General features: G+C 39.4%; 1 protein-coding gene across 1 annotated transcript in view; it reads left to right on the top strand.

Moving 5' to 3' along the window:
• The window catches only part of TERT (telomerase reverse transcriptase), a 56,527-nt gene that overhangs the window by 20,852 nt on the left and 12,426 nt on the right, over window positions 1-23,249 (top strand). The window contains exons 7-13 of the mRNA XM_043976296.1: window positions 27-122; window positions 3,387-3,472; window positions 6,032-6,145; window positions 10,165-10,236; window positions 12,072-12,260; window positions 18,346-18,472; window positions 20,800-20,861. Coding sequence (XP_043832231.1) covers window positions 27-122; window positions 3,387-3,472; window positions 6,032-6,145; window positions 10,165-10,236; window positions 12,072-12,260; window positions 18,346-18,472; window positions 20,800-20,861 — 746 coding nt within the window. The remainder of the gene's footprint in view (window positions 1-26; window positions 123-3,386; window positions 3,473-6,031; window positions 6,146-10,164; window positions 10,237-12,071; window positions 12,261-18,345; window positions 18,473-20,799; window positions 20,862-23,249) is intronic.

Below are 23,249 nucleotides of genomic sequence, written 5' to 3'. Positions count from 1 at the left end.
ATTCTTTTCTCCTTTGTTTATCACAGGTTTCCACTTACAAGGATGCCTTGCCTTATATGAACCAGTTTGTGGCGCATTTGCAAGAGACCACCTCCCTGCAGAATGCCATCGTGGTTGAACAGGTTATGCCTATTCGATCCAATTCAGCAAACAATTATTATGCACCTAAGTATTGGGGATACAGAGATGAATTAGTCACCTAACAAGTATTAAGTTCCTTCCGTGAGCTAGTCATTGGTGGTACAAAGACAAAAATGAAATAGTCTCTGCAGTTAAAGGAAATTAACATTCTAATGGGTGTAATAACAGGTAGGTATATATGTATATGTACGTATATGTATGTATACACATATATACATATATAATATATACACACACAAAGTCATACACATACATAGTCATTTTGGGTGGTACTAGCAGCTGTGGGAATCATAAGGCAGCTAGGTGGCGCCATAGTGCAGTCAGGAAGACCCGAGTTCAACTTGGACCTCAGACACTTATTTGCTGTGTAACCCTGGGAAAGTCACTTAATCTCTACCTGCTTCATTTTTCTCAACTATAAAATGGGAATAAAAATAGCACCTACTTCCCAGATAATATTCATAAAGCACTTAACACAGTGTCTGGTACACAGTAGGAGCTTAATCAATGCTTATTCCTTTCCTTGACTTTTCATGGAAAGCCCTATAAAGAAGGTGGCACTTAGAGGACATAAAAGGGAATAATGGAGAATAAGGCTAGGGAGATAGGTTGGGACAAGGCAATGAAGGGTTTGATGTGTCTGTAGAACAGAAGAGTGGAGAAAGGTATTGAGTCCGGGAGGTGCATTGTTAGATCTGAGGCTAAGGAAAATCACTTTGGTAGCTGTGGAGGATGACTTGGGGAAGGAAGCACCCTGGGTCAGCCGACCAATTAGGAGGCTGTTGTAAAGAATCCAGGTGAGAGTTGATAAGGGCTAGAATTAGGGTAGGGACTGTGTGAGTGGAGAGAAAAATTGCATATGCAGAAAGATTGGGGCGGGAGGAGACCTGGCAAGTGATTAGATACCTTATAAGGTGTATGAGAATGAGGAGTCTAAGATGATGAAAATGTGGGAGATAAAGAAGGGGCATAGTCTTTGGCCTTGGGAAGCTTACAGTTGAGTAGGGGTACAAGATATGTATGCAGTAGGAAATACTTGTTTTATTTCTTAAGTTCAGAATAAAATAAATTTTTAAAAATTTTAAAGATATATTTGCAAAAAGCTGGCTCACAGCTATGTGTAGGGGTGATTAAATAGAGGGATGAGAAATTGTGAAGGAAGGGATCTTTCCTGGCATAGCTCAGGGCTCAAGGGAGACTTCTTGGCATTTAGAATTGGAAAGTGCTTTAGAGAGCTTGAAATCCCATCTCCATATTTTGGGGAAAAGAATCTGAAGCCCAGAGAAACTAGAAAGTGGCTGCTGAACCGTGTCTTAAAGGGAGAGAATTTCAACAGGCAAAGGTGGGGAAGGTGTCAGGAATAAGCATGCATATATGTGGGAAAGGGGTAGGGCGAGATTGGGAACAACTATTTACTAGGTCAGTGAGGATAGACCCCAGGATATGCCAGCTGAGTTCATTAAATGTTCCAGGAGCATTCTTTGTAATTGGGAATTGCATGAGATATGACTAGAAAGGCAAGTGAGAGGAACATTATAGGAAGCCTTGAATGCCAATGTAAGAGTTTATATTTTATCTTATATGCATTAGGGGAGGCTTTAGGCAAAGAAATGATAGGATCAAACTTTGGCAGATGCCCAGGGGTCCGACTTGATTGACTTAGTAGTGTTTGAATTAGGTGTGAATGAGAAACTACTAAGTACCCACTTAAGGTGATTAGATCTTGAGCCACACCTGACCTGCCCTGTTAAGCCTAGTCTAACCCTGAAAAGGAGTGTACTCAGAGGCTGTGGACTTGGTCATCAACAGGGAACCAGTCTCAGCCACATAACTTGAAGGACCTCCCCTTTGGGGGAGGGGAAAAAAAAAAGTAGAAATCCAGCCCTTTGAATTGGCTGAGCTGGAAGCAAGTTTGGAGATTGTATGGGCTTTTGTTAGAGTTAGGGGAATTATCCATTTTTCTTTTTCTCTATTCCCTCGTCCTTGACTTTATTAATTTCACTTTTGCTGTGCTTATTCCCATTAGTGAAACCTGATTCGTTTGTGGGAAAGAGGCTGTTAAGCTCCTTTCTTATTCGCCTGAGAGAAATAACTAAAAAGGCATTTTAGAAGGGAGGAAGTGTTGGACCTAGAGGTCCCTCATTATTTTCTGAACCCCAATATTACAGCAAGCCACCCAATTAACTCTCCACATATATTACATTTTTCCCCCAACGGTTTACTGTTTACTGTTGGCTAAAGGATGGTATTGAGGTTGGAGAAATAGGACTTAGGGAAGAGAGGTGAATTAGGATGATAGAGTGGAATGAAGCAATGTACAGCATCACATAGTGGTTACATCATAGAACTTGAGTCAGGAGACCTGGATCTGAACCATCTGGGATGAATGATGCTATCTCTGACATCAGTAATGAAGTAGGAGGGAAGAGAGCATTCCTGGAGTGAAAGATGATCTTGGTTTTAAACTTGTTGAACATGAGGAACCACTGGCCCCCCTGGATTGAAATATCCTGTAGACATTTGCAGATGTAGATCCAAAGCTCAAAGGAAAAGGCTGGACTAGAAAGGGAGGTTTGGGTATCATTTAATAGAGGTGGAAGCCATAGGTAGGAGGGAGAGAGACTGGCAAGGGAGAGAATGTGAAAGAGGGAAGATAGACAAGGGTTGTGGCCAGATTCTGGGGCAGGACCTACTCTAAGAGGTGAGATGGAGAGCCTGTGCAAGAACGGAGTGGATAGAGCTGTAGAAAGAAAGGCCAGAAGCTTGTTATCTCTAAAACTATGGGAGGAAAAACTCTCCAGGGGGACGACATATTCTGTGCATGAGTTACTCATGAATACTCCTACTGCTGTTGCTGTTACTATTCTTGCTACCATCACCTCCTCCTACTATTATTACTATTACCTATTAACACCACCACCTACTCTTTTTTATTTGTTTTTTGTTTTTTGAAGGGCAATGAGGGTTAAGTGACTTGCCCAAGGTCGCACAGCTAGTAAGTGTAAAGTGTCTGAGGCCTGAATTTGAACTCAGATCTTCCTGACTCCCAGCACTGCGCTGAGCCTTTTGTCAAGTATCTCATTTGATAGGAAGGGTGACAGGTCCCAGGTTAATAACCCTTGCTAGTGTGTGTGTGTGTGTGTGTGTGTGTGTGTGTGTGTGTATGTAACTTTCTCTTGTATTCTCTAGCTCTCCTGTGTCTCTGACGGTCATTTGTTTATGTTGGGATTTTTTTTTTTTAACAGAGCTCTTCCTTAAATGAGACCAGTATCAACCTCTTCACTTTCTTTTTGCATTTGATTCGTAACAACATCCTGAAAATCAAAAACAAGTAAGACTCAATTAAACATTCTTGAGAGATTAGTCTCTTTATCAGAGAAACTTCATTTTGACATCTCGTTCAGAGAGTGAGCTGGGTGGTGGGTATGGGGCAGACAGCAAGGGGAGGCAGCCTAAGGCAGTAGCTGGCATTGCATCCTCTCCCATGATTTTTTTTCTCTTTTTTTTCTTCTAAAGAGGCCACATGCTACTATTGATAGAGTACTGGAACTGGAGTCAGAAAGACCAAAGTTCAAACCCTATCTCTGGCACTTAACTAGCTCTGTGACCATTGGAAAATCACTTTATCTTTCTGAACTCAATTGCCTCCTCTGTAAAATTAGAGAAAGGAAACAGGTATTTATTTAATTTAACTTGGTGCCAGGCACTTATCTCATTTTGATCCTCCCAACAATCCTGGGAGGTAAGTCCTTTTGTTAAAACCATTTTATAGGTGAGGAAACCGAGGCAGACAGAGGTAAAATGATTTGCCCAAGGTCGCACAGCTACTAAGTGTCTGAGGCTGGATTTGAACTTGGGTCTTCCTGACTCCAGGCCTAGCACACTATCCACTGAGCCATGTAGCTGCTTTCTACATATACGTGTGTATATATTCTTTCTTTCTTTCCCTCTTTCTTTCTTTCCCTCTTTCTTTCTTTCTTTCTTTCTTTCTTTCTTTCTTTCTTTCTTTCTTTCTTTCTTTCTTTCGGTGAGGCAATTGGGGTTAAGTGACTTGCCCAGGGTCACACAGCTAGTAAGTGTCAAGTGTCTGAGGCGGAATTTGAACTCAGGTCCTCCTGAATCCAGGGCCGGTGCTTTATCCACTGTACCACCTAGCTGCCCCTGTATATATTATTTCTATATTTTTATATCTATTTTTATATCCTGTATCTACCTAGAGTTATATCTCTATATATCTCTATTTGTGTATATATACATATCCACATACACCTAATTTCTGTATATTTTTATATCTATCTTTTTTCCTTTGAAGCAACCACCACATTGGCTGGTAGGAGCTCACAGTTTTTGAAAACATTAGTACACTTCACAGCTGATTGCATAGTGATACAATTAAACAATACAGTTAAAATAATAAGGCTTAAAGTCTTTTTCTTTTGCTTAAACTCTATTGGGGGGCAGCTAGATGGCGCAGTGGATAGAGCACCGGCCCTGGAGTCAGGAGTACCTGAGTTCAAATCTGGCCTCAGACACTTAATAATTAACTAGCTGTGTGACCCTGGGCAAGTCACTTAACCTCAATTGCCTCACTTAAAAAAAAAAACAACTCTATTAGGGAATGCTTTTTGCCCAAATAAGTCATTGTTGTTGAAGTCAATAAAAGATTAAATTTAAGAAATGACAAAAAACATGTCGATTAGTCTGCCTACTGAGTTAGAGAAGAGGTGACTATGTCTTTGGCTTATCTGCAGGTAGACCCTGGAGCCTACGGCAGCTGTCTTGTCCTTCTTCCCCTTATCCACAGGTGCTTATGCTATGAACCAGAAACTTAAAGAGAAAGAAAATTCTAAAAAGAAGCACTTTCAGTCACTAGAAATCATTTATACTTTCTCCTGCCACCTTCCCCTGCTGTGTATTTCTTTATCTCTCATAAACACATTGACCCTCCCCACTGACAAAGTCTCCATTATAAATTTCTTAGTTAATGATTTGTTCACTCCAAGATGACCCTTTCAGGAATTCAAACTGCCAAACAGAGAAATGTTTCAGGATCTACAGGCGAATTCACCAAATTCCTAGTGCAATGGGAGCACTAGTACTAGGGGCTGGTGCAGTTATCAAGTTTAGATAAGACATAGCCCCTGCCCCCCCTTCATCAGCTATATAATCTAATAGGGGAGATACACAAAATTACCTGGTGGGATGAGGTTGGTGGCAGGAAATTTAAAATGAGCTTCAGAACAGATTCCAGTGATTCTTGCCATGATTATTGTGGTTCTCTGGATGAGTAGGTGGGTGAAAGACTATATAAGGGCAGAGATTCTCCTCTAATTTACCTCTGCTTTTATCCACAGTTTTTTGATTGAAAATATCATGAGGAGGGGGCAGCTAGGTGGCGCAGTGGATAAAGCACCAGCCCTGGATTCAGGAGGACCTAAGTTCAAATCCAGCCTCAGACACTTGACAGTTATTAGCTATGTGACCCTGGGCAAGTCACTTAACCCACATTGCCCTGTGGGGAAAAAAAAAGCCCATGTGTAAAAATAACATGTCAGAGGGGTCAGCAGAGATAGGGCAATAGACCCTCCCAACAGGAAAAGTTTCACTCCATGACACCTCTAGGGGTGGTGAAGGGCTACACTTGTCACCACAGGCTCTTGGCCAGTGAACTTAGTTCTCTTTCCGCCAATCAAGAATGCCCAGAGCTGAAGCTTTCTGTTGTCTGACTGCTTCTCACTGCCCTCAGTTGTTTCATTAGCAACCAGTTCGTTTCTTATGAGGGTCTGAAGTCATGTTTCTCAAGTTCCCACTGATAAGTAATATACCCTCTTTTTAAAGCTTCTAACAAGAATAATAATGATTGTTAATTCACTTTTTTCCTTTTTCCAAGGTACTACATCCAGTGCCAGGGAATTCCGCAAGGCTCTATTTTGTCCACCCTTCTTTGTAGTTTGTGCTACGGAAACATGGAGAACGAATTATTCCCTGGAATCCAGCAGGATGGGTAACATGTTATTTCATGTTTTAAAAATAGTTATTTGAATTTAATAATAATTAGGATGTAACATTTATATAGCACCTACTATGTGCCGGTTACTGTACTAGGTGCTTTACATTTGAATATACAAATAGTATCTCATTTGTTGCTCACAATAACTCTGGAAGGTAGGTGCTATTATTATTCCTTTTTTTCTTTTTTGGTGAGGCAATTGGGATTAAATGACTTGTCCAGTATCACACAGCTAGTAATGTCAGTAGAAATAATAAAAATAAATAACATTTACATAGGGCTTACTTTGTGCTTGACACTATTCTTAGGGCTTTACTATTATTATCTCATTTGATCTTCACAACGACCCTGAGAGGGAGGTGCTATTATCCTAATATTAGAGTGGAGGAAACTGAGGCATATAGAGGTTAAGTGACCTGGTCAAGGTCACACAGTTTGGAAGTGTCTGAAGCTGGATTTGAATTCAGATATTCCTGATTCTAGGCCCAGTTCTCTGTAGAGCCACCTTGTTCCCTCAGTTAAATGTATTGAATATAAATAGGTTATTTAGTAGTTTTCCTCCTTATGTGAATCAGTAATAATGACAAAGATGATAGCTGGCATTTATAGAGGGCCTACTATGTGCCAGACACTGTGCTAAGTGCTTTACAAACATTTCATTTGAATGTATAAATAGTATCTCATTTCATCCTCACAACAACCCTGGGGGTGGGGTGGGGGAATGTCCTATTATAATCCTCATGCTACAGTTAGTGGAACCGAGGAAAACAAAGGTTAAGTGACCTGCCCAAGGTCACACAGCTAGGAAGCGTCTGAGGCTGAATTTGAATTCAGATTTTCCTGACTCTAGGCCCAGTTCTCTTGAGTTCACCTAGCTCCCTCGATCAAATGTATTGAATATAAACAGGTTTTCCTTATGTGAATCAATTATATAATGAATAATAATAATAATATAATAATAATAATAGCTAGCATTTATAGAGGACCTATTTATTATGTGCCAGGTACTATGTCATCATTATCTTTTTTTTTTTTTATGGAGCAGTGAGGGTTAAGTGACTTGCCCAGGGTCACACAGCTAGTGTCAAGTGTCTGAGGCTGGATTTGAACTTGGGTACTCCTGAATCCAAGTCCAATGCTTTATCCATTGCTCCACCTAGCTGCCCCCATTTTTTTTGTTTGTTTGTTTGTTTTTTGCAGGCAACGGGGGTTAAGTGACTTGCCCAGGGTCACACAGCTAGTAAGTGTCAAGTGTCCAAGGCCAGATATGAACTCAGGTCTTTCTGAATCCAAGGCTGGTGCTTTATCCACTGCACCACCTAGCTGCCCCCCAGGTACTATGTTATGACTTTACAATTATTAATTCATTTGACCCTCACAACGACCCTGTGAAGTGGGTGCTATTATTACCCTCTTGTTACAATTGAGAGAACTGGGTGGAAAGAGGTTAAGTGACTTATCCAAGATCACATAGCTAAATAAGTATCTGAACCCCTATTTGAAATCAGGTCTTCCTGACTCTAGTCCTCTAGTGCCACCTAGAGCCTCCATCAAATGTTTTAAAATGTAAATCTTCAGCTAATTCAGTAGATTTCCTTCTGTAAATTTTACAAGTGCTCTGATGAAAGAGTAGAGAGCTGACCCTGCAAGCAGAAAGACCTGGGTTCAAACCCTGCCTCTGGTAACATGCTAGATCATTGACTTGGGGCCATTCCCTTCACTTCTTTGTTCTCTGAGCAGCCAAGGCTTGCCCATTGGTAGAGGGTGTTCTCTCATCTGGAAATCCCAAAACTACTCCCTATCCCTTATCCTTTTGACAAGAAAACCAAACAGTGAGTATGTTTCATAATATAAAAAATGCCCTAAACATTTAAGTATGCTGTCCAAGTTAAAAAAAAAAAATCAATGATGAGGAAGTTAGTGAAAGTGCCTGTCTGATAAGTTGAGGAAATAAGTTAAATCTACAGTAGAATTCCTGTTCATTTTACATAAGCATGCCTGGAGAAGTAAGGTCAGTAAAACCTTATTGATTTGAACTAACTGGAAGAATATCCAGTATAAACTGGAAAAAGTCTGAATATTTGAAGAAATAGTTGGATTACTTTCAAGTAAATAAAACAACTCAGGCTGCGGTAACAAGACGTTGGCTCTTAGCAGTCTGTATAGATTTGCTTTCATGAATAGATGAGTATTTTATGATTAGATAGTTCATTTTCATCTGTTTGAGACAAGTTTATTAAAAATTCCTACTGCAATCTTAATTACACTCTCAGTTCACTTGCTTAATACCTTGTTGTTCGGAGATACTGCAAAGCAAAATTGAGTTCACTTTTCCCAAAAGACTCCAGATTCTCAATAAGTGGAACTGGAATTTTTATTATACAACTGGCTCAAATCTTGGATAAAACTTGCCTTTGATTGACTTTGCTATGAGGCTTTGGTTTATTAACATTATTTCTTTTTTCTTTTTAAAAAATGTGGGGGCAGCTAGGTGGTGCAATGCATAAAGCACCAGCCCTGGATTCAGGAGAACCTGAGTTCAAATCTGGCTTCAGACACTTGACAATAGCTGTGTGACCCTGGGCAAGTCACTTAACCCTCATTTCCCCACCCCCCCAAAAAATAATAAAATAATAATTTTAAATTTTCTTCATTTTATTTTTAATTTATGGAATAAAACGAGCATTTCCATAACATAATATAATAAAAAAGTGATTGCACATGAAATTGCAAATCTATTATGTACAACTTTCTATTCCTTTTAAATATATAATAAAGTTATCCTGTACATTTCTTTCTTTTTCTTCCCTCCCTCCCTGCCCTAGAAATGGGTGCCATTACACGCAAATATGTGTGTATATGTATGTGTATGGATGTGTGTATGTGTATATATAGAGAGGTATATGTGTTTATACATACACACACATATATAAATGTTAAATCATTCTATACATCTATTTATGAGTTATTTCTCTGGATGTAGATAGTATCATACTTTATATATCCTTTATAGTTAATTTGGGTATTTATAATAGACTTACTTGCTCAAAGTTGTTCTTAAAACAATATTGCTGTTACTGTATACAACATTCTCTTGGTTCTGCTCATTTCACTCTTTCTTTTTTTCATACCAGTCTATCCATGTTTTTCTAAGATCATCGAGCTCATCATTTCTTATATATTCTTGGACAGGTCACAAACTCTGGGCCTCCTCCATTTCCTCATCAGGAAACCGAATAGATTGAACTGGATGGTCTCTGAACCCTTCCAGCTTCAAATCTGTGGTTGCTGTTGTTGTTGCGTTTTCAGTTGTGTCTGACTCTTCATGGCCCCATTTGGGGATTTTTTTGGCAAAGATACTAGAGTGGTGATTTGCCATTTCCTTCTCCAGCTCATTTTACAGATGAGGAAACCAAGTCAAACAGGGTAAGTGACTTGTCCAGAGTCACACACATAGTAAGTTATCTGAGGGTGGATTTGAACTCAGGTCTTTCCTGAACCAGTTCTGACATTCCATCTGCCATGCCACCTAGCTGCTCCTCAAATGTGGTGCTCTGAGCCTATAAAATAGGACTCTGATTTAAACCCCTAAACAAAAAGAGTTTTTGAAAGGGTTCAGGGAACTCAGCTTTATTCTGATCTCTCTGATCTAGAATGGAGAACTGGCACTATTTGAAAATGCTGCTTGTCACCAGCAAACATTGTCTGTCTGTCTGTCTCTCTCTCTCATGAGTGCACACAAACACACACACACACACACACACACCTACCTATTTCTAAGTCATAACAACTGAGACTTAAATTGAAATGTATGAGAATATATATATTTTTGTATTCCTTAGAGAAAATTTAGCATTTGTATTATTATAATTCCAAGAGGAGATTATATTAATCATCTTCCTTATTATCAATTTGAGTCCAGTTATTTTAAGATTTTCTGACACATGTCATTTTGAGGCTGAAACCTAAGAGTGTTATTAAAATTTGCTCATCCTTTCTTCCCATTGTTCCAGATTGTTGATCCGACTCATTGATGATTTCCTGCTCGTGACACCTCATTTAACACAAGCCAAAGTCTTCCTAAGGTATGGTATCTAAAATAAGATTGGGTTTCTGACCTTGTATAAGCTGCATTTGGTTTTACCATTTGATTACTTGCTAAAATTATTACATTCTTAAAATTCAAAAGTAATTTTTAAAAATTAAAATTAAATGATTAAATTCTTCTTGGATTTTTAAAAAATAGGCTTTATAAGATTGAAGGGAGGGGGGCAGCTAGGTGGTGCAGTGGATAGAGCACCGGCCCTGGAGTCAGGAGTACCTGAGTTCAAATCCGGCCTCAGACACTTAACACTTACTAGCTGTGTGACCCTGGACAAGTCACTTAACCCTAATTGCCTCACTAAAAACAAAAACAAAAAAAAAAAACCCAAAGCTGAAGGATTAGGGTGCACTGCTCGATATAAAACAGCAGTGAAGGCTTAATGTGTATTGAGTGGCAATGTGTCCAGGACTGGGAAGATGATCGTTCTCCCTGGTAAGACCTCCTTTGATGTGTTGTATTCAGTTCCAGTTTCTTAGAAAGCCAAGGATCTGGAAAGCCTGAGCATAGTGACTGGAATGGTGAAGGGCCTTGAGATCAAGTCATAGGAAGGTCAGTTGCAGAAATGAGGGAGTTTCAACCCAGAGAAGAAAAGACCTGGTTTAGAGGGGCACAGCAGAGGAGAAGAAAGAAGACCTAGGGGCCTAGTGTCTTTCAAGTGTCTTCAAGTGTTTGAAAAGCTGTCATGTATAAGAGGAATCGGGCTTGTTTGTCTTGGCCCCAGAGGACAGGACTTAGGAGCAAGGGATGGAATTTTAAAGAAACTTTAATATTAACCTAATAAAAAAGTTGCTAGGGCTAACAGAAAGCATTAAATTGCCAGGGAAGGTAGTGAGACGCCCATCCCTGGAGGTCTTCATGCAAGGGCTGGGCCCTTTATAACTTGTTCACCATGTTGTAGAAGAGGGTCTTATTTGGGTGTGGGCTTAGACCAGACATTCCTAAACTTTTTTGATCTCAGGACCTCTTTGCATTCTTAAAACTCATTGAGGACACCCCCACCCCAATTGTGAAAGCATATCTTAATGTTTTCTTATTAGATATTGTACATTATGTGTATTATGATGAAAATAGTTTATTTTTATGTATATTAATATAAATATAGTTTATCATTGTGTGTATTAATATAAACTAGTTTACTATTGTTATCATGAAAATAGCTTATTATTATTAAAAGTTCACTATTTGTATTATCAAAACAGATTATTATTATTATTATTATATGTGTTATTATGATAATAATTTGACCTTAAAGACTACCTGATAGTTTTTCAGAGATATCCTGGGATCCTGGGACCTTGGGTTTAGTTCATGTTTCTACTCCCATGATGTGGTTTCCCTTTTTTCAAAGTATGCTGAGAAACAGAAGGCGAGTATATGGTAATTCAGCATCCTTAAAGAGTAGTTGCTTCTTGGACTAGAGGCAACTGGAATCCTGGAGGATTTTCATGAAATCCAGGAGAGCCGCCAAGGTTACTTAGACCACTTGAAGTGATTCTTTTTTTTTTTTTTTTAAGGCTTTAAAAAAAAATTGGGGAGGGGGCAGGGCAATGAGGGTTAAGTGACTTGCCCAGGGTCACACAGCTAGTAAGTGTCAAGTGTCTGAGGCCGGATTTGAACTCAGTTCCTCCTGAATCCAGAGCCTGGGCTTTATCCACTGAGCCACCTAGCTCCCTCCACCCTCGCTTTTTTTTTTTTTTTTAACTTCTTAAAGGTTTCAGTTGATAGCCAAGACCTGAAATACCTTTTTCAAAAATCTCTGTTAGGGAAGTTTTCCTTCCTCCTACAATTCGTTAACCATTTCCCCTTAAAATTTAGGACTCTGGCAAAAGGCATTCCTGAGTATGGGTGTTTAATAAACCCAAAGAAGACGGTGGTGAACTTTCCTGTGGAAGAAGATATTCTAAGTAACTCTGACTTTACCCAGTTACCAGCCCACTGTCTGTTCCCGTGGTGTGGTTTATTGCTGGATACAAGGACCCTAAATGTGTTTTGTGACTATTCCAAGTAAGTACATTCACCTTACTGGATAGTTGTTGAAGAATTAGCCATAGGGTCATAGACCTGGGAAGAATAGTGTCTGAGGCTGGATTTGAACTCGGGTCCTTCTGAATCTAGGGCCAGTGCTTTATCCACTGTGCCACCTAGCTGCCCGTCCCAGGGACATCATTTTTTGTTTGTTTTGTTTGTGCGGGGCAGCGAAGGTTAAGTGACTTACCCAGGGTCACACAGCTAGTAAGTGTCAAGTATCTGAGGCCGGATTTGAACTCAGGTCCTCCTGAATCCAGGACCAGTGCTCTATCCACTGCACCACCTAGCTGCCCCCAGGCCTGGGAAGAAGAAAGAGACATTGGGCTTTTTTTAGCCTGCCTGTCTTAGTATGAAAGGTAATCATCAAGCTCATTCCACCACCTCCCTGTTTCAGTCTGTAGCAATCTGTCATCAGAACTGGGCTTCAAGAGTATCACCTCCATAAGGAATGAGGGAATTGAATGGGTTGCCAGTGATTTCTGGTCTCTTCAGGGGAAAAGGCACTATTCTTATATCCTGTAATCGGATGTGTATGTCCAGTGTAAGTGTTCCTCCAGTTTTGATGGACTGTGTCCTTAGAAAACCCACATTTCCCTCATTAAGGGATGATTGCTCCTAATGCAGCTGTCTGAACATTTTAGGATGTGGCCCAGTAGAAAGCTTGTGTTCCATCTACTAGAGATGCCAGAGGTGTCTCTTAGCATCTGCTTACTAAAGAGGATTTGTTTTATTCTCAGGCAGTGGAATTTATTTTTCTTCTCATAGATGCAACTTATTAAACTTCTACTTTAAACTTAGTCATGGTTAATAATACCAATTAGGTTTGACTAGCTTTTTCACAAAGTCCTATCTTTTAAAAAATCCTTTTTTGGGCAGGTAGGTGGCACAGTGAATAGAGCACCGGCCCTGGAGTCAGGAGGACCTGAGTTCAAATCTGCCCTCAGACACTTGACACTTACTAGCTGTGTGACCCTGGGCAAGTCACTTAACCCTCATTGCCCCGCACCAAAAAACAAAACAAAACAAAACAAATCCTTTTGTATTTTATATGAACACCTATTACTTAGTTGCAAGCTAATGGATACTATTTTACCCCCCAAAAGTCACTAAGCTAATTAAATGTCCACCATGTATACAACACATTGTATAGATTTTAAGTAAAAAGGCATAGTTTCGAACTATGAGCTTACACGTTAAAGGTGTAAATGACATAGATAAAACAAATGAATGATAGACAGTACAGTAGATCAAATTCTTGACTTGGAGTCAAGAAGACCTAAGTTCAAATCCTGTCTTAGATACTTATTAGCTTTGTGACCCAGGGCAAGTCATTTAATTGATGTCTGCCTCAGTTTCTTCATCTAAAAGGAGAGAGTTGGATTAAATTTCCTTTCCCCCCCTCCTTAGCCCTTCACTTCCTATACTCAGCCTTCTCCTATATTTCTTATTACTTACCCTGACATATTCCTTATTAATTTTCACATTCTTTTTCATTTTAAATAATCCTAGAAGACCATGCTTTGTGTTCTGGAGTTTGGTAGACAGAGATAAGTAGGGAATGAGGAAGCAGAAGACAGAATTGGGTATCTAGTTGTGTAGAAAGGTAATTAGGGATCGGATATGACAAATTTCTGTGCCTAGATGGCCGAGCAGTCAGGAACTATGTCAGGCAAAGGAATGCCAGGTTAGGAAATGAAGGCCTCTATTTTATGTTTTGGTGCATAGGGAAGGTCTATTTTAATTTATTTATTTTATTGTGAACTTAAACACAAGATAAAAAGAGAATTTCTTTACACATGGTGGAATAAAGACAACTAACTGCATGTGAAATGTGAATCTCGTATGCCTACTTTTAAAATATATGATCAATTGATCACATAATTTTCTTTTTTTTTTTTCCTTTTTTTAGTGAGGCAATTGGGGTTAAGTGACTTGCCCAGGGTCACACAGCTAGTAAGTGTCAAGTGTCTGAGGCCGGATTTGAACTCAGGTACTCCTGACTCCAGGGCCGGTGCTCTATCCACTGCGCCACCTAGCTGCCCCGATCACATAATTTTCAAAGCTATCCTGCTCATCTATTTCTTTCTGGCCTTTAATTTTCATTTCTTTTCTTTTTCCTTTCCCTTCCTTTCTTTTTTTTGTCTTAAATTGAAACAAAACCAAATCAAATCAAACCCTTTGCAACAAATATGCATAGTCAAACAAATAGCTTTATTGGCTGTATCCAAATACATATATAATATTTTGCATCTTGAGTCCATAATTTCTCTGTCAAAGGTGGGTAGAATGTATTGCCATTGGTCTTCTGAAATGATGGTTGGTCATTGCATTGATCAGAATTCTTAAGTCTCTCAAAATTGCTTTTCTTTTACAGTGTTGTTATTGCATAAATTATTTTCCTATTTCTGATCTTTTTACTGTGCATCAGCTCATGTCTTCCCAGGTTTCTCAGAAACCATCTCTGTTGTCATTTCTTATGGTCTAATAATATTCCATTATACCATGATATTCTCAAATTAGGGGTCCTCCCTTAATTTCCAAATCCTTGCCACTACGAAATGAATTGCTACAAATATTTTTGTGTATATAAATACTTTTTTTTCTTTTCAGAGTTTAGATCCAGAGTTGATATCTCTGGATCAAAGGCTATCTAAAGTTTAGTGATTTTTAGGGCATAGCTCCAAATTGCTTTCCAGAAAGACCAGACCAATTTGCAACTCCACCAGCAATGCATTAGTGTGTCTGTTTTCCTGGTGCTTGAGGAAAGTTTAAAAACTGGTAACAAATAAAAACCGTAGGGCCAAAGCCAGAATTCCCTGTCAATATAAAGTCAACCAGGCATAAAACCTTGATCTGATTCTATAGTGAGGAAATTTTATCAAATAGATTCAAAATAAGAACTTTAAAGAGCCATTCATGACTAAAAAACTCATCCACTTTTGCTTCTTGTTGTCTTATTTTCAGGAGCAGAGTTACTTAGAGAGTTACACATTAGAAGTCACAGACTCACATCTTATTTCTATTTCTAACTTGCTGTGTCAAATAGGACCCTCATTGCCTTTTCATTTCTATCTTATACCAACTATAAACTTAATACTTCTTATTTTTAGGCTATTATGGAAATTAATTGAATAATATCTGGTTAATCCTTTATACCTCTCCCTTCTCACAAAAAAGATACTACAATTATTGGGGGGGGGGTAGTGTGGTGTTGTTATTGTTTTTTTTAATTCTATCTTATTAACAAGAAATTCTTCTAAACATTGAGCACCATTTTACTTTCATAACTGGTTTTAGTTACTGAACTATTTTATACATATTGGAGTGTTTGTGCCCATTATTTTTTTCCAAAGTTAAATTTTAAAGGCTTCCATAATTCTTACATTTTACTGATTAATACTCCAGGCATTTCCACTGGCTGTCCCTCATGCCTGGAATTCTCTCACTCCTTGTCTCTGCCTCCTGGCTTTCTGTGGCTTTAAGCCCCAATTAAATTCTCATCTTCTATGAGAAACTTTTTCTGATCCCTTTAACACTTAACCCTTCCATCTATTGACTACCTTCAACTTATCCTGTAGATATCTTATTTCTACATAGACTGCAAAAAGCATAAGACCTAGGAGTAAACCTGCCAACCACCCACAAGATTTATATAAATGCAAGATTTATATAAATGTATATAAAATGCTTTTTACAATATTAACATTAGACTTAACTGTGGAGGTAGTCACTTTTCACGGTTGGACCATAATATAATAAAAATGACTACCTAAATTAATTTATAGATTTAGGGCAATGCTAGTGAGATCATTGAGATAATATAGAACTAGACAAAATAATACTTCATGCAGAAGAACAAGAGGCCTAAAATCTCAAGGGAAATAAAAAGAAAAAAAATATGAGGGAATAAAGTTAGCAGCTTATATTTCAGCTTTAAGATTTGAGCAACCCTTTGCATACAATCCTGCTATATCCATTTTACAGATATGAGGGAAGTTAAGTGACTTGCCTAGTGTCATATAACTAGTGAGTGTGACCCCAGATTAGAACATAGGTCTCACTGGCCTCACGATGTATTGACATTTCTTAAACCAAATTATAAAGCATTAATCATTAAAATTATTTCATATTGGTTAAAATCCAGAAAAGTTGATATGTTAAATATGCCACTTATGCCAAAAATATAAGCAATATTGTAAAATAACCCAATGTTTGACAAACTCTAAAACAAATTATTGGAGGAAAGGTTCTGTTCTTCACAAGAACTGTTGGGGAAAACTCTAGAGTAATTTAGACCAATACCTTACACCGTATTTTACAATAAACTCCAAATGTTGAAGCACCTGATTATAAAAGATCCCATCACAAAAGAATTAGAGAAACTAATGAGCTGTGATACCTTCCCATAACAGCTGTGAGAAAATTCTTTTGTTTTTTTGGTTTTGTTTTGTTTTGGTTTTTTTTGCTCAGGGCAATGAGGGTTAAATGACCTGCCCAGGATCACACAGCTAGTAAGTGTCAAGTGTCTGAGGCTGGATTTGAACTCAGGTCCTCCTGAATCCAGGGCCGGTGCTTTATCCACTGAGCCACCTAGCTGCCCCCTGTGAGAAAATTCTTATGGTGGAGCATAAGAAATCTGGTAGTTTCGATTATATAAAATTAAAAGAGAGCCTCTGAGAACAGAATTGGAGAAACAGCAGAGTGAGAAAGACCTATGTATCAGTACCAAAAGTCGTATCCAAATTGGCAGAAATATAAGCGCCATTCCCTAATAGTTGTGTTCAGAGAATAGGAGCCAAGTTTTCAAAAGAATAAGTTTAAACTATAAATAACCCCACAAAAATGTGAAAAAGTCAGGATTTGAATTCTCTGTGAAGGATTACATTAGGTAGGGACAATAAGTTAGATGCAGCAATGAATGGATGAGTTTGGATGGAGTTCCCCCTTTTTGGGGAAATGTTGGGAAGCGAGAATGGGGACATCTTCTGAAGGCCTTCAAGGCTAGCCTAAGGAATGTGGGCTTTTATCCTGTAGGCACTGGTTTTTGAATAGGGAAATGAGTTGATTAAAGTGATATTTTAGGAAGATTGATTTAGAATTGGGATATAGCATGAACTGGAGGGTAGAAATTAGAAGCAAAGAACCAAATTAGGAGAATTTTTGTACTAGTGTAGGTCTGGGGGCCTGAATGAAGATTACTGATGGGAAAGAAGAAATTATATTGAACAGATAATGCAAAAGCAGAGTCAAAAGGACTTTGTAATTGATTTAGATATGGGAAGGTAAAGGAGAAAGTAGATACAAAAATGAATTCAAGATAAACCTGAATTGCTAGGAGAGTGCCAGTAAGAGAAAAAAAGAATTGGGAGGGTGATCCACTTTGGAGAGGGGGATGAGTTTGGTTTTCAGGGCACAGTTTGACATGACAAGGAAGAATGGGTAGACACGGCCAGCAGGTTATTGGAAATGAAGTTCTAGTTGGCAGAATCAGGAGTAAAAGTGTCTCTTCATCTCTCTTTATGGGAAGCCCCTAGAACAATATCAAGAGAAAGAAAATAAAAGGTGTGTTCTTCCCCCAGTCAGTCAATGAAATGCATTTTAAGTGTCAACCGTGCAGCAGATTTTGTGGAGGTGTCGTCAGCTACAAGACAGATGGAATGTTAATACTTCTACTTGTATGTCATTTCCACAGATGAAATCCTATCGGTTTTTGATGTTGATACATTTGATAGAGCCAAGGACTTTGGTGGCAAGAACTTTCTTTTCTGGGTTTTCAGCAGCTGTGGCTGAGACACCCATGGGAGCAGTCTCCAGGCTGTATCTCCACAGTGGCTGCTTCCTAGGATGACAACTGGAGAGCTGTTCTTGCCCGTCTCTTGGGTTCAGGGTTGCATCCATCAGTGTCTGAGTGGAGATGGTGGTGCAGGTGGTGGCACATGGCAGCGGCTGGCCCTTTCTACACAAGAGTTGCTTCCCTGAATGACGGCTGTGAGGGCTGGGGTGGAGGGGGCCAGGGGAGGGACGGCTGAACAGCCTGACCTGGGCCTTTCTTCTCTTTCAGCTACTCCCGCACTTCCATTAGAAGCAGCCTTTCCTTTGACCACAGCGTCCAAGCCGGGAGGAACATGCGGAACAAGCTGGTTGTGGTGCTCAGGATGAAGTGCCATGCTTTATTTCTGGATTTACAGGTGAGCACTTTCATTTCCATGTGATAACTTACACCAGGTGTCCATTGTCTTTTGTGAAATCCCTTTTGGTCTTTAGAGGCTTCTTAGAAGCAATGCAGAGGGGTGGCTAGGTGGTGCAGTGGATAAAGCACCAGCCCTGGAGTCAGGAGTACCTGAGTTCAAATCTGGCCTCAGACACTTAACACTTACTAGTTGTGTGACCCTGGGCAAGTCACTTAACCCCAATTGCCTCACTAAAAAAAATAAAAAACTAAAAAGAAGCAATGCAGAATCCTGTGTTTTGAGCTTTGGATGACTCAGATAATCTCGAAGTATTTGCAAAAATCCTTTAAATTAGAATTCTCCATCCAGTTAAGTAGCCAGTCCTTAATGATAGACTTTAATTTAAATCCACAGATGATCAGTAAATCTCATGAAGACATGAGTTTCATCTCTATCCCCACCTTCTATCACTTGCAGCCATTACAAATATATCTTTTTCCACTGATTCTACTGACAAGTAAAATGAATTTATTTCCTTCCCACTCTCAATTGGTAGTGCTAACAGGAAAAAAGATGTTATACGGCGTGGAAAAGCTTTATAGGTCTCAAGCCAGAAGTGACCTCTAAGATCACTTTGTCCAGTGGTATTAGACTCAGTTACAATCCCTGTCAGCTACTGTAACTTCCCAAACTGCAAATTAACATTATCTGTGTTGTGTTGTATTTTTATGCATTTTGTTTAACACTTCCCAATTACATTTTTTTTTTTTGGTGAGGCAATTGGGGTTAAGTGACTTGCCCAGGGTCACACAGCTAGTAAGTGTCAAGTGTCTGAGGTCAGATTTGAACTCGGGTCCTCCTGAATCCAGGGCTGGTGCTTTATCCACTGTGCCACCTAGCTGCCCCCCCCAATTACATTTTTTTTTTCTTGTATGAGGTATTTTATTTTTTCCGTTACATGTAAAGATAGTTCTCAACTTTTGTTTATACATGCTTTACAATTTCAGATTTTTCTCCCTCCCCCCTCCCCTAGACAGCAGGTAATCTGATATAGGTTATATCTATATATCTCTATACATATACATATAGATATATATATATATATACACATAATAACATTAATCCTATTTCTGCATTAATCCTGTTACAAGAGAACGAATCCCCAATTACATTTTGATGTGGTTTTTTTGTTGTTTTGGGTTTTTTTTTTTGCAGGGCAATGGGGGTTAAGTGACTTGCCCAGGGTCACACAGCTAGTAAGTGTCAAGTGTCTGAGGCCGGATTTGAACTCAGTTCCTCCTGAATCCAAGGCCAGTGCTTTATCCACTGCTCCACCTAGCTGCCCCGCCTCCCCAATTACATTTTAATCTGGTTGCGACTACATGGACAACCAGGAGGCAAATTCAACACCTCTATCTAGTCCAGTCCCTTCATGTTACAGATCAGGAAGGAGAGAATAGGTAATCCTTCCCATAAAAGTTATCAATTCACTTATGGTAGATTATGGAATTTAGTCAATAAAGTATTGTTAATTCAGTTCTTTCTTCCCTTCTGATAATTTAAGCTCCCCTTAAGTCTTTAGCCCTGGGGCAGCTAGGTGGCACAATGGATAGAGCACCAGTCCTGAATTCAGGAGGACCTGAGTTCAAATCCAGCCTCAGACACATGACACTTACTAGCTGTGTGACCCTGGGCAAGTCACTTAACCTTCATTGCCCCGCACCAAAAAACAAAACAAAACAAAAAAACCAAATCTTTAGTCCTTTAGGTAGAGTTTATCCATTAATAATCTCCCTTTGTTCATTTTTTTACCTCAGTTTCTCCTTCCCTCCTTCTTTTCTTCCCTCCTTCTTTTCCTCCCTCCCTTCCTCCCTTCCTTCCTCCTCCCCACCCTCCCTTCCTCCCTTCCTTCCTTCCACCTTTCCCTTCCTCCCTCCCAAAGGATCCTGAATAATTTATGAAGTGAATAACTAAGCAGTGGAAAGCTGGCTGTTCTTGGTAGAATAAACGAGTGATTTGAAAAGCATTGATTAAGCACTTGGTGTGTGCTAAATATTTTGTGAAGCTCAGAGCTTATCAACAGAGAATCAAGACAGTCCCTGTTGTCAAGTAATTTGCACTCTCGTTGGGGGAAGACAACCCATATGGGAGGTTTCAGTTATGGGGCAGATGTGAAAATCTAAGGGGTAGTCATTAGAGCAAGGCTCAGGGGTCCCCAGTGTGGTCGGAGGCGTTGGATTTTCCTTTGTCAAAAATTTCCTTGTATCCTACTTCATGATGGTTGATGATCAAGAATGAATTTCTATACATTTTATCCCTTTTGTGCTCCTTTTCTTCCTGACCAGGTGAATAGTCTTCAAACTGTCTACATAAACGTTTACAAGATATTTTTGCTACAGGCCTACAGGTAAGTCAAACACCTTCTGTAATGAACTCCTTTACTGCCTCACCCCACTAGGGGGAGGCATACACCACCAAAACTAGCAGGTTAGCTGGATTGCTTTCAGCCGCTGTTTTCACAAGGTGGCTTCTCAGTTACTGTTGTAGAGTACAGTGTTTTCTGAAAAAACAGCAGTTGTGAATGGAAGGAGACCCTTTTTCCCCTAAGTGTAAGTAACAGGAATCTCTTCTGTTAGTTCTCAGTAGCTGTATTCTATCTGGTAGGTGCATCAGGCTCTTTGCTACATACTTCTGCCTAATGGATTCTTGAAGTTAGGATTATGGTACTTGGCGCTGGACAGTGAAGGCTTTTCACTGTAATAAACTGCAGTTGAGGAAGCTAGGAAGGCAGCCTTGATGTAATGGAACAACGACAGAATTCAGGGTTAAAAGACTTTCCTTGCTCTGCCCTTGACTGTTGTAGGACTTTGGACAAACCAATAAATCTTTTCTTCATGCCTTAGTTTCCTTATCTGTAAAATGATGGTAATAATAACAGTAGGGGCAGCTAGGTGGCGCAGTGGATAGAGCACCAGCCCTGGAGTCAGGAGTACCTGAGTTCAAATCCGGCCTCAGACACTTAACACTTACTAGCTGTGTGACCCTGGGCAAGTCACTTAACCCCAATTGCCTCACTAAAAAAAAATAATAATAATAATAATAACAGTAACTTTGTAGCTTGCAAAATTCTTTACATACATTTTCAGTTGGTCCGTACAACAGCCCTGGGAGTCAGTTAGCATTAATGAAGTGCCCACAGTATTTTCCAAGCATTGTACTAAGCACCAGGAAGACAAAAAAAGGCAAATTAAAAACAGTCCCTGCCCTTGAGGAGGGTACCTTCCAAGAGAGTGGGCAGTAACTCCTATAAATATAATTTTACAGCTGAGGACACAGATTCCTAGAGGGTTAAGTGGCCTGCCTATGGAGTCATCCAGATTAATAATTTTCAGAGACAGGATTTTAACCCACAGTGTTCCTAACTGCATCCTCCACATTCTGTCTGATGTGTCATTCAGCCTTTTGATGATAACATGTACATGTTCACAGGGTTCTTATGTCATCAGGTGTGATCTTGTTTGTTAATTATTTTGTAAACCTTAAAGTACATCCAAATGCCAGCTGTTATCAGCTCAGTAGATAGCTAGATAAGATAGTTGTGGCCTACTCTTTATGATCCTATGGACAAAAGCACGCCAGGACCTTCTGTCCCCCACTATCTCCCAAAGTCTCGTGTTTGTTGCTTCCATGACATTATCTATCCATCTCATTCTCTGCTGTTCCCTTTTCCTCTTGCTTTCAGTCTTTCCCAACATCAGGGTCTGTCCCAATGAGTTCTGTTTTCTCATTATGTGACTAAAATATTTAAGCTTCAATGGTTTTACCTTCCAGCAAATACTCTGAATTAATTTCTTCAAATATTGACTGATTTCACCTCCTTGCTGTCCAAGGGACTCTCAAAAGTCTTCTCTAGTGCTACAATATGAAAGCATTGATTCCCCGGCCCTCGGCTTTCCTTATAGTTCAGCTCTTATAGCCATACATTGCTACTGGAAAAACCATAGCTTGGACTTGTTCAGACCCTTGTTGGCAAAGCGATGGCTCTCCTTTTTAGTATGCTGTCTAGATTTGCCGAGTGTCTTTCAATTTCATGGCTGCTGCCATCACCATCTGCAGTGATCTTTGAGCCCCAAAATATAAAATCGGACACTGCTCCATTTCTTCTTCTCTATTTGTCAGGAAGTGATGGGACCAGTTGCCAAGATCTTGAGGGTTTTTTTGATGTTATGCTTCAAGTCATCTTTTACACTCTCTTCTTTCACCTTCATCACGAGGCTTCTTCTTCACTTTCTCTTTCCCATTCTGTTGTTTTCTTCTATTTGTTTGCATTGCTCATTGAAGAAAACCTTCTTATCTCTCCTTGCTATTCTCTGGAATTCTGCATGCAGTTGGGTATGTCTTTCTACTTCACTTTCCTTCTTTCCTCAGCTATTTGTAAAGCTTCATCAGTCAGCCATTTTGCTTTCTTGCTCTTCTTTTTCTTTGGAATTTTTTTTTTTTGTTTTTTCCTCCTTTATAATATTGTGAACCTCTGTCCATAGTTCTTCAGGTACTTTCTCTACCAGATCTAATCCCTTAAATCTATCAATCTCTTCCACTTCATATTCATGAGGGATATAGTCTAGTGGCTTTCTTTACCTTCTTCAATTTAAGTCTGAATTTTGAGGACCTGAATTCAAATCCGGCCTCAGACACTTGACACTTACTAGCTGTGTGACCCTGGGCAAGTCACTTAATCCTCATTGCCCTACAAAACAAAACAAAAACAAAAAAACTACCTGGCGATGTCCATCTG

This window comes from Dromiciops gliroides, chromosome 1, assembly GCF_019393635.1.
Source record: "Dromiciops gliroides isolate mDroGli1 chromosome 1, mDroGli1.pri, whole genome shotgun sequence".
Lineage (NCBI taxonomy): Eukaryota > Metazoa > Chordata > Mammalia > Microbiotheria > Microbiotheriidae > Dromiciops > Dromiciops gliroides.
Note: the sequence above shows the minus strand (reverse complement) of the source record. Positions and strands in the feature narration are given on the sequence as shown.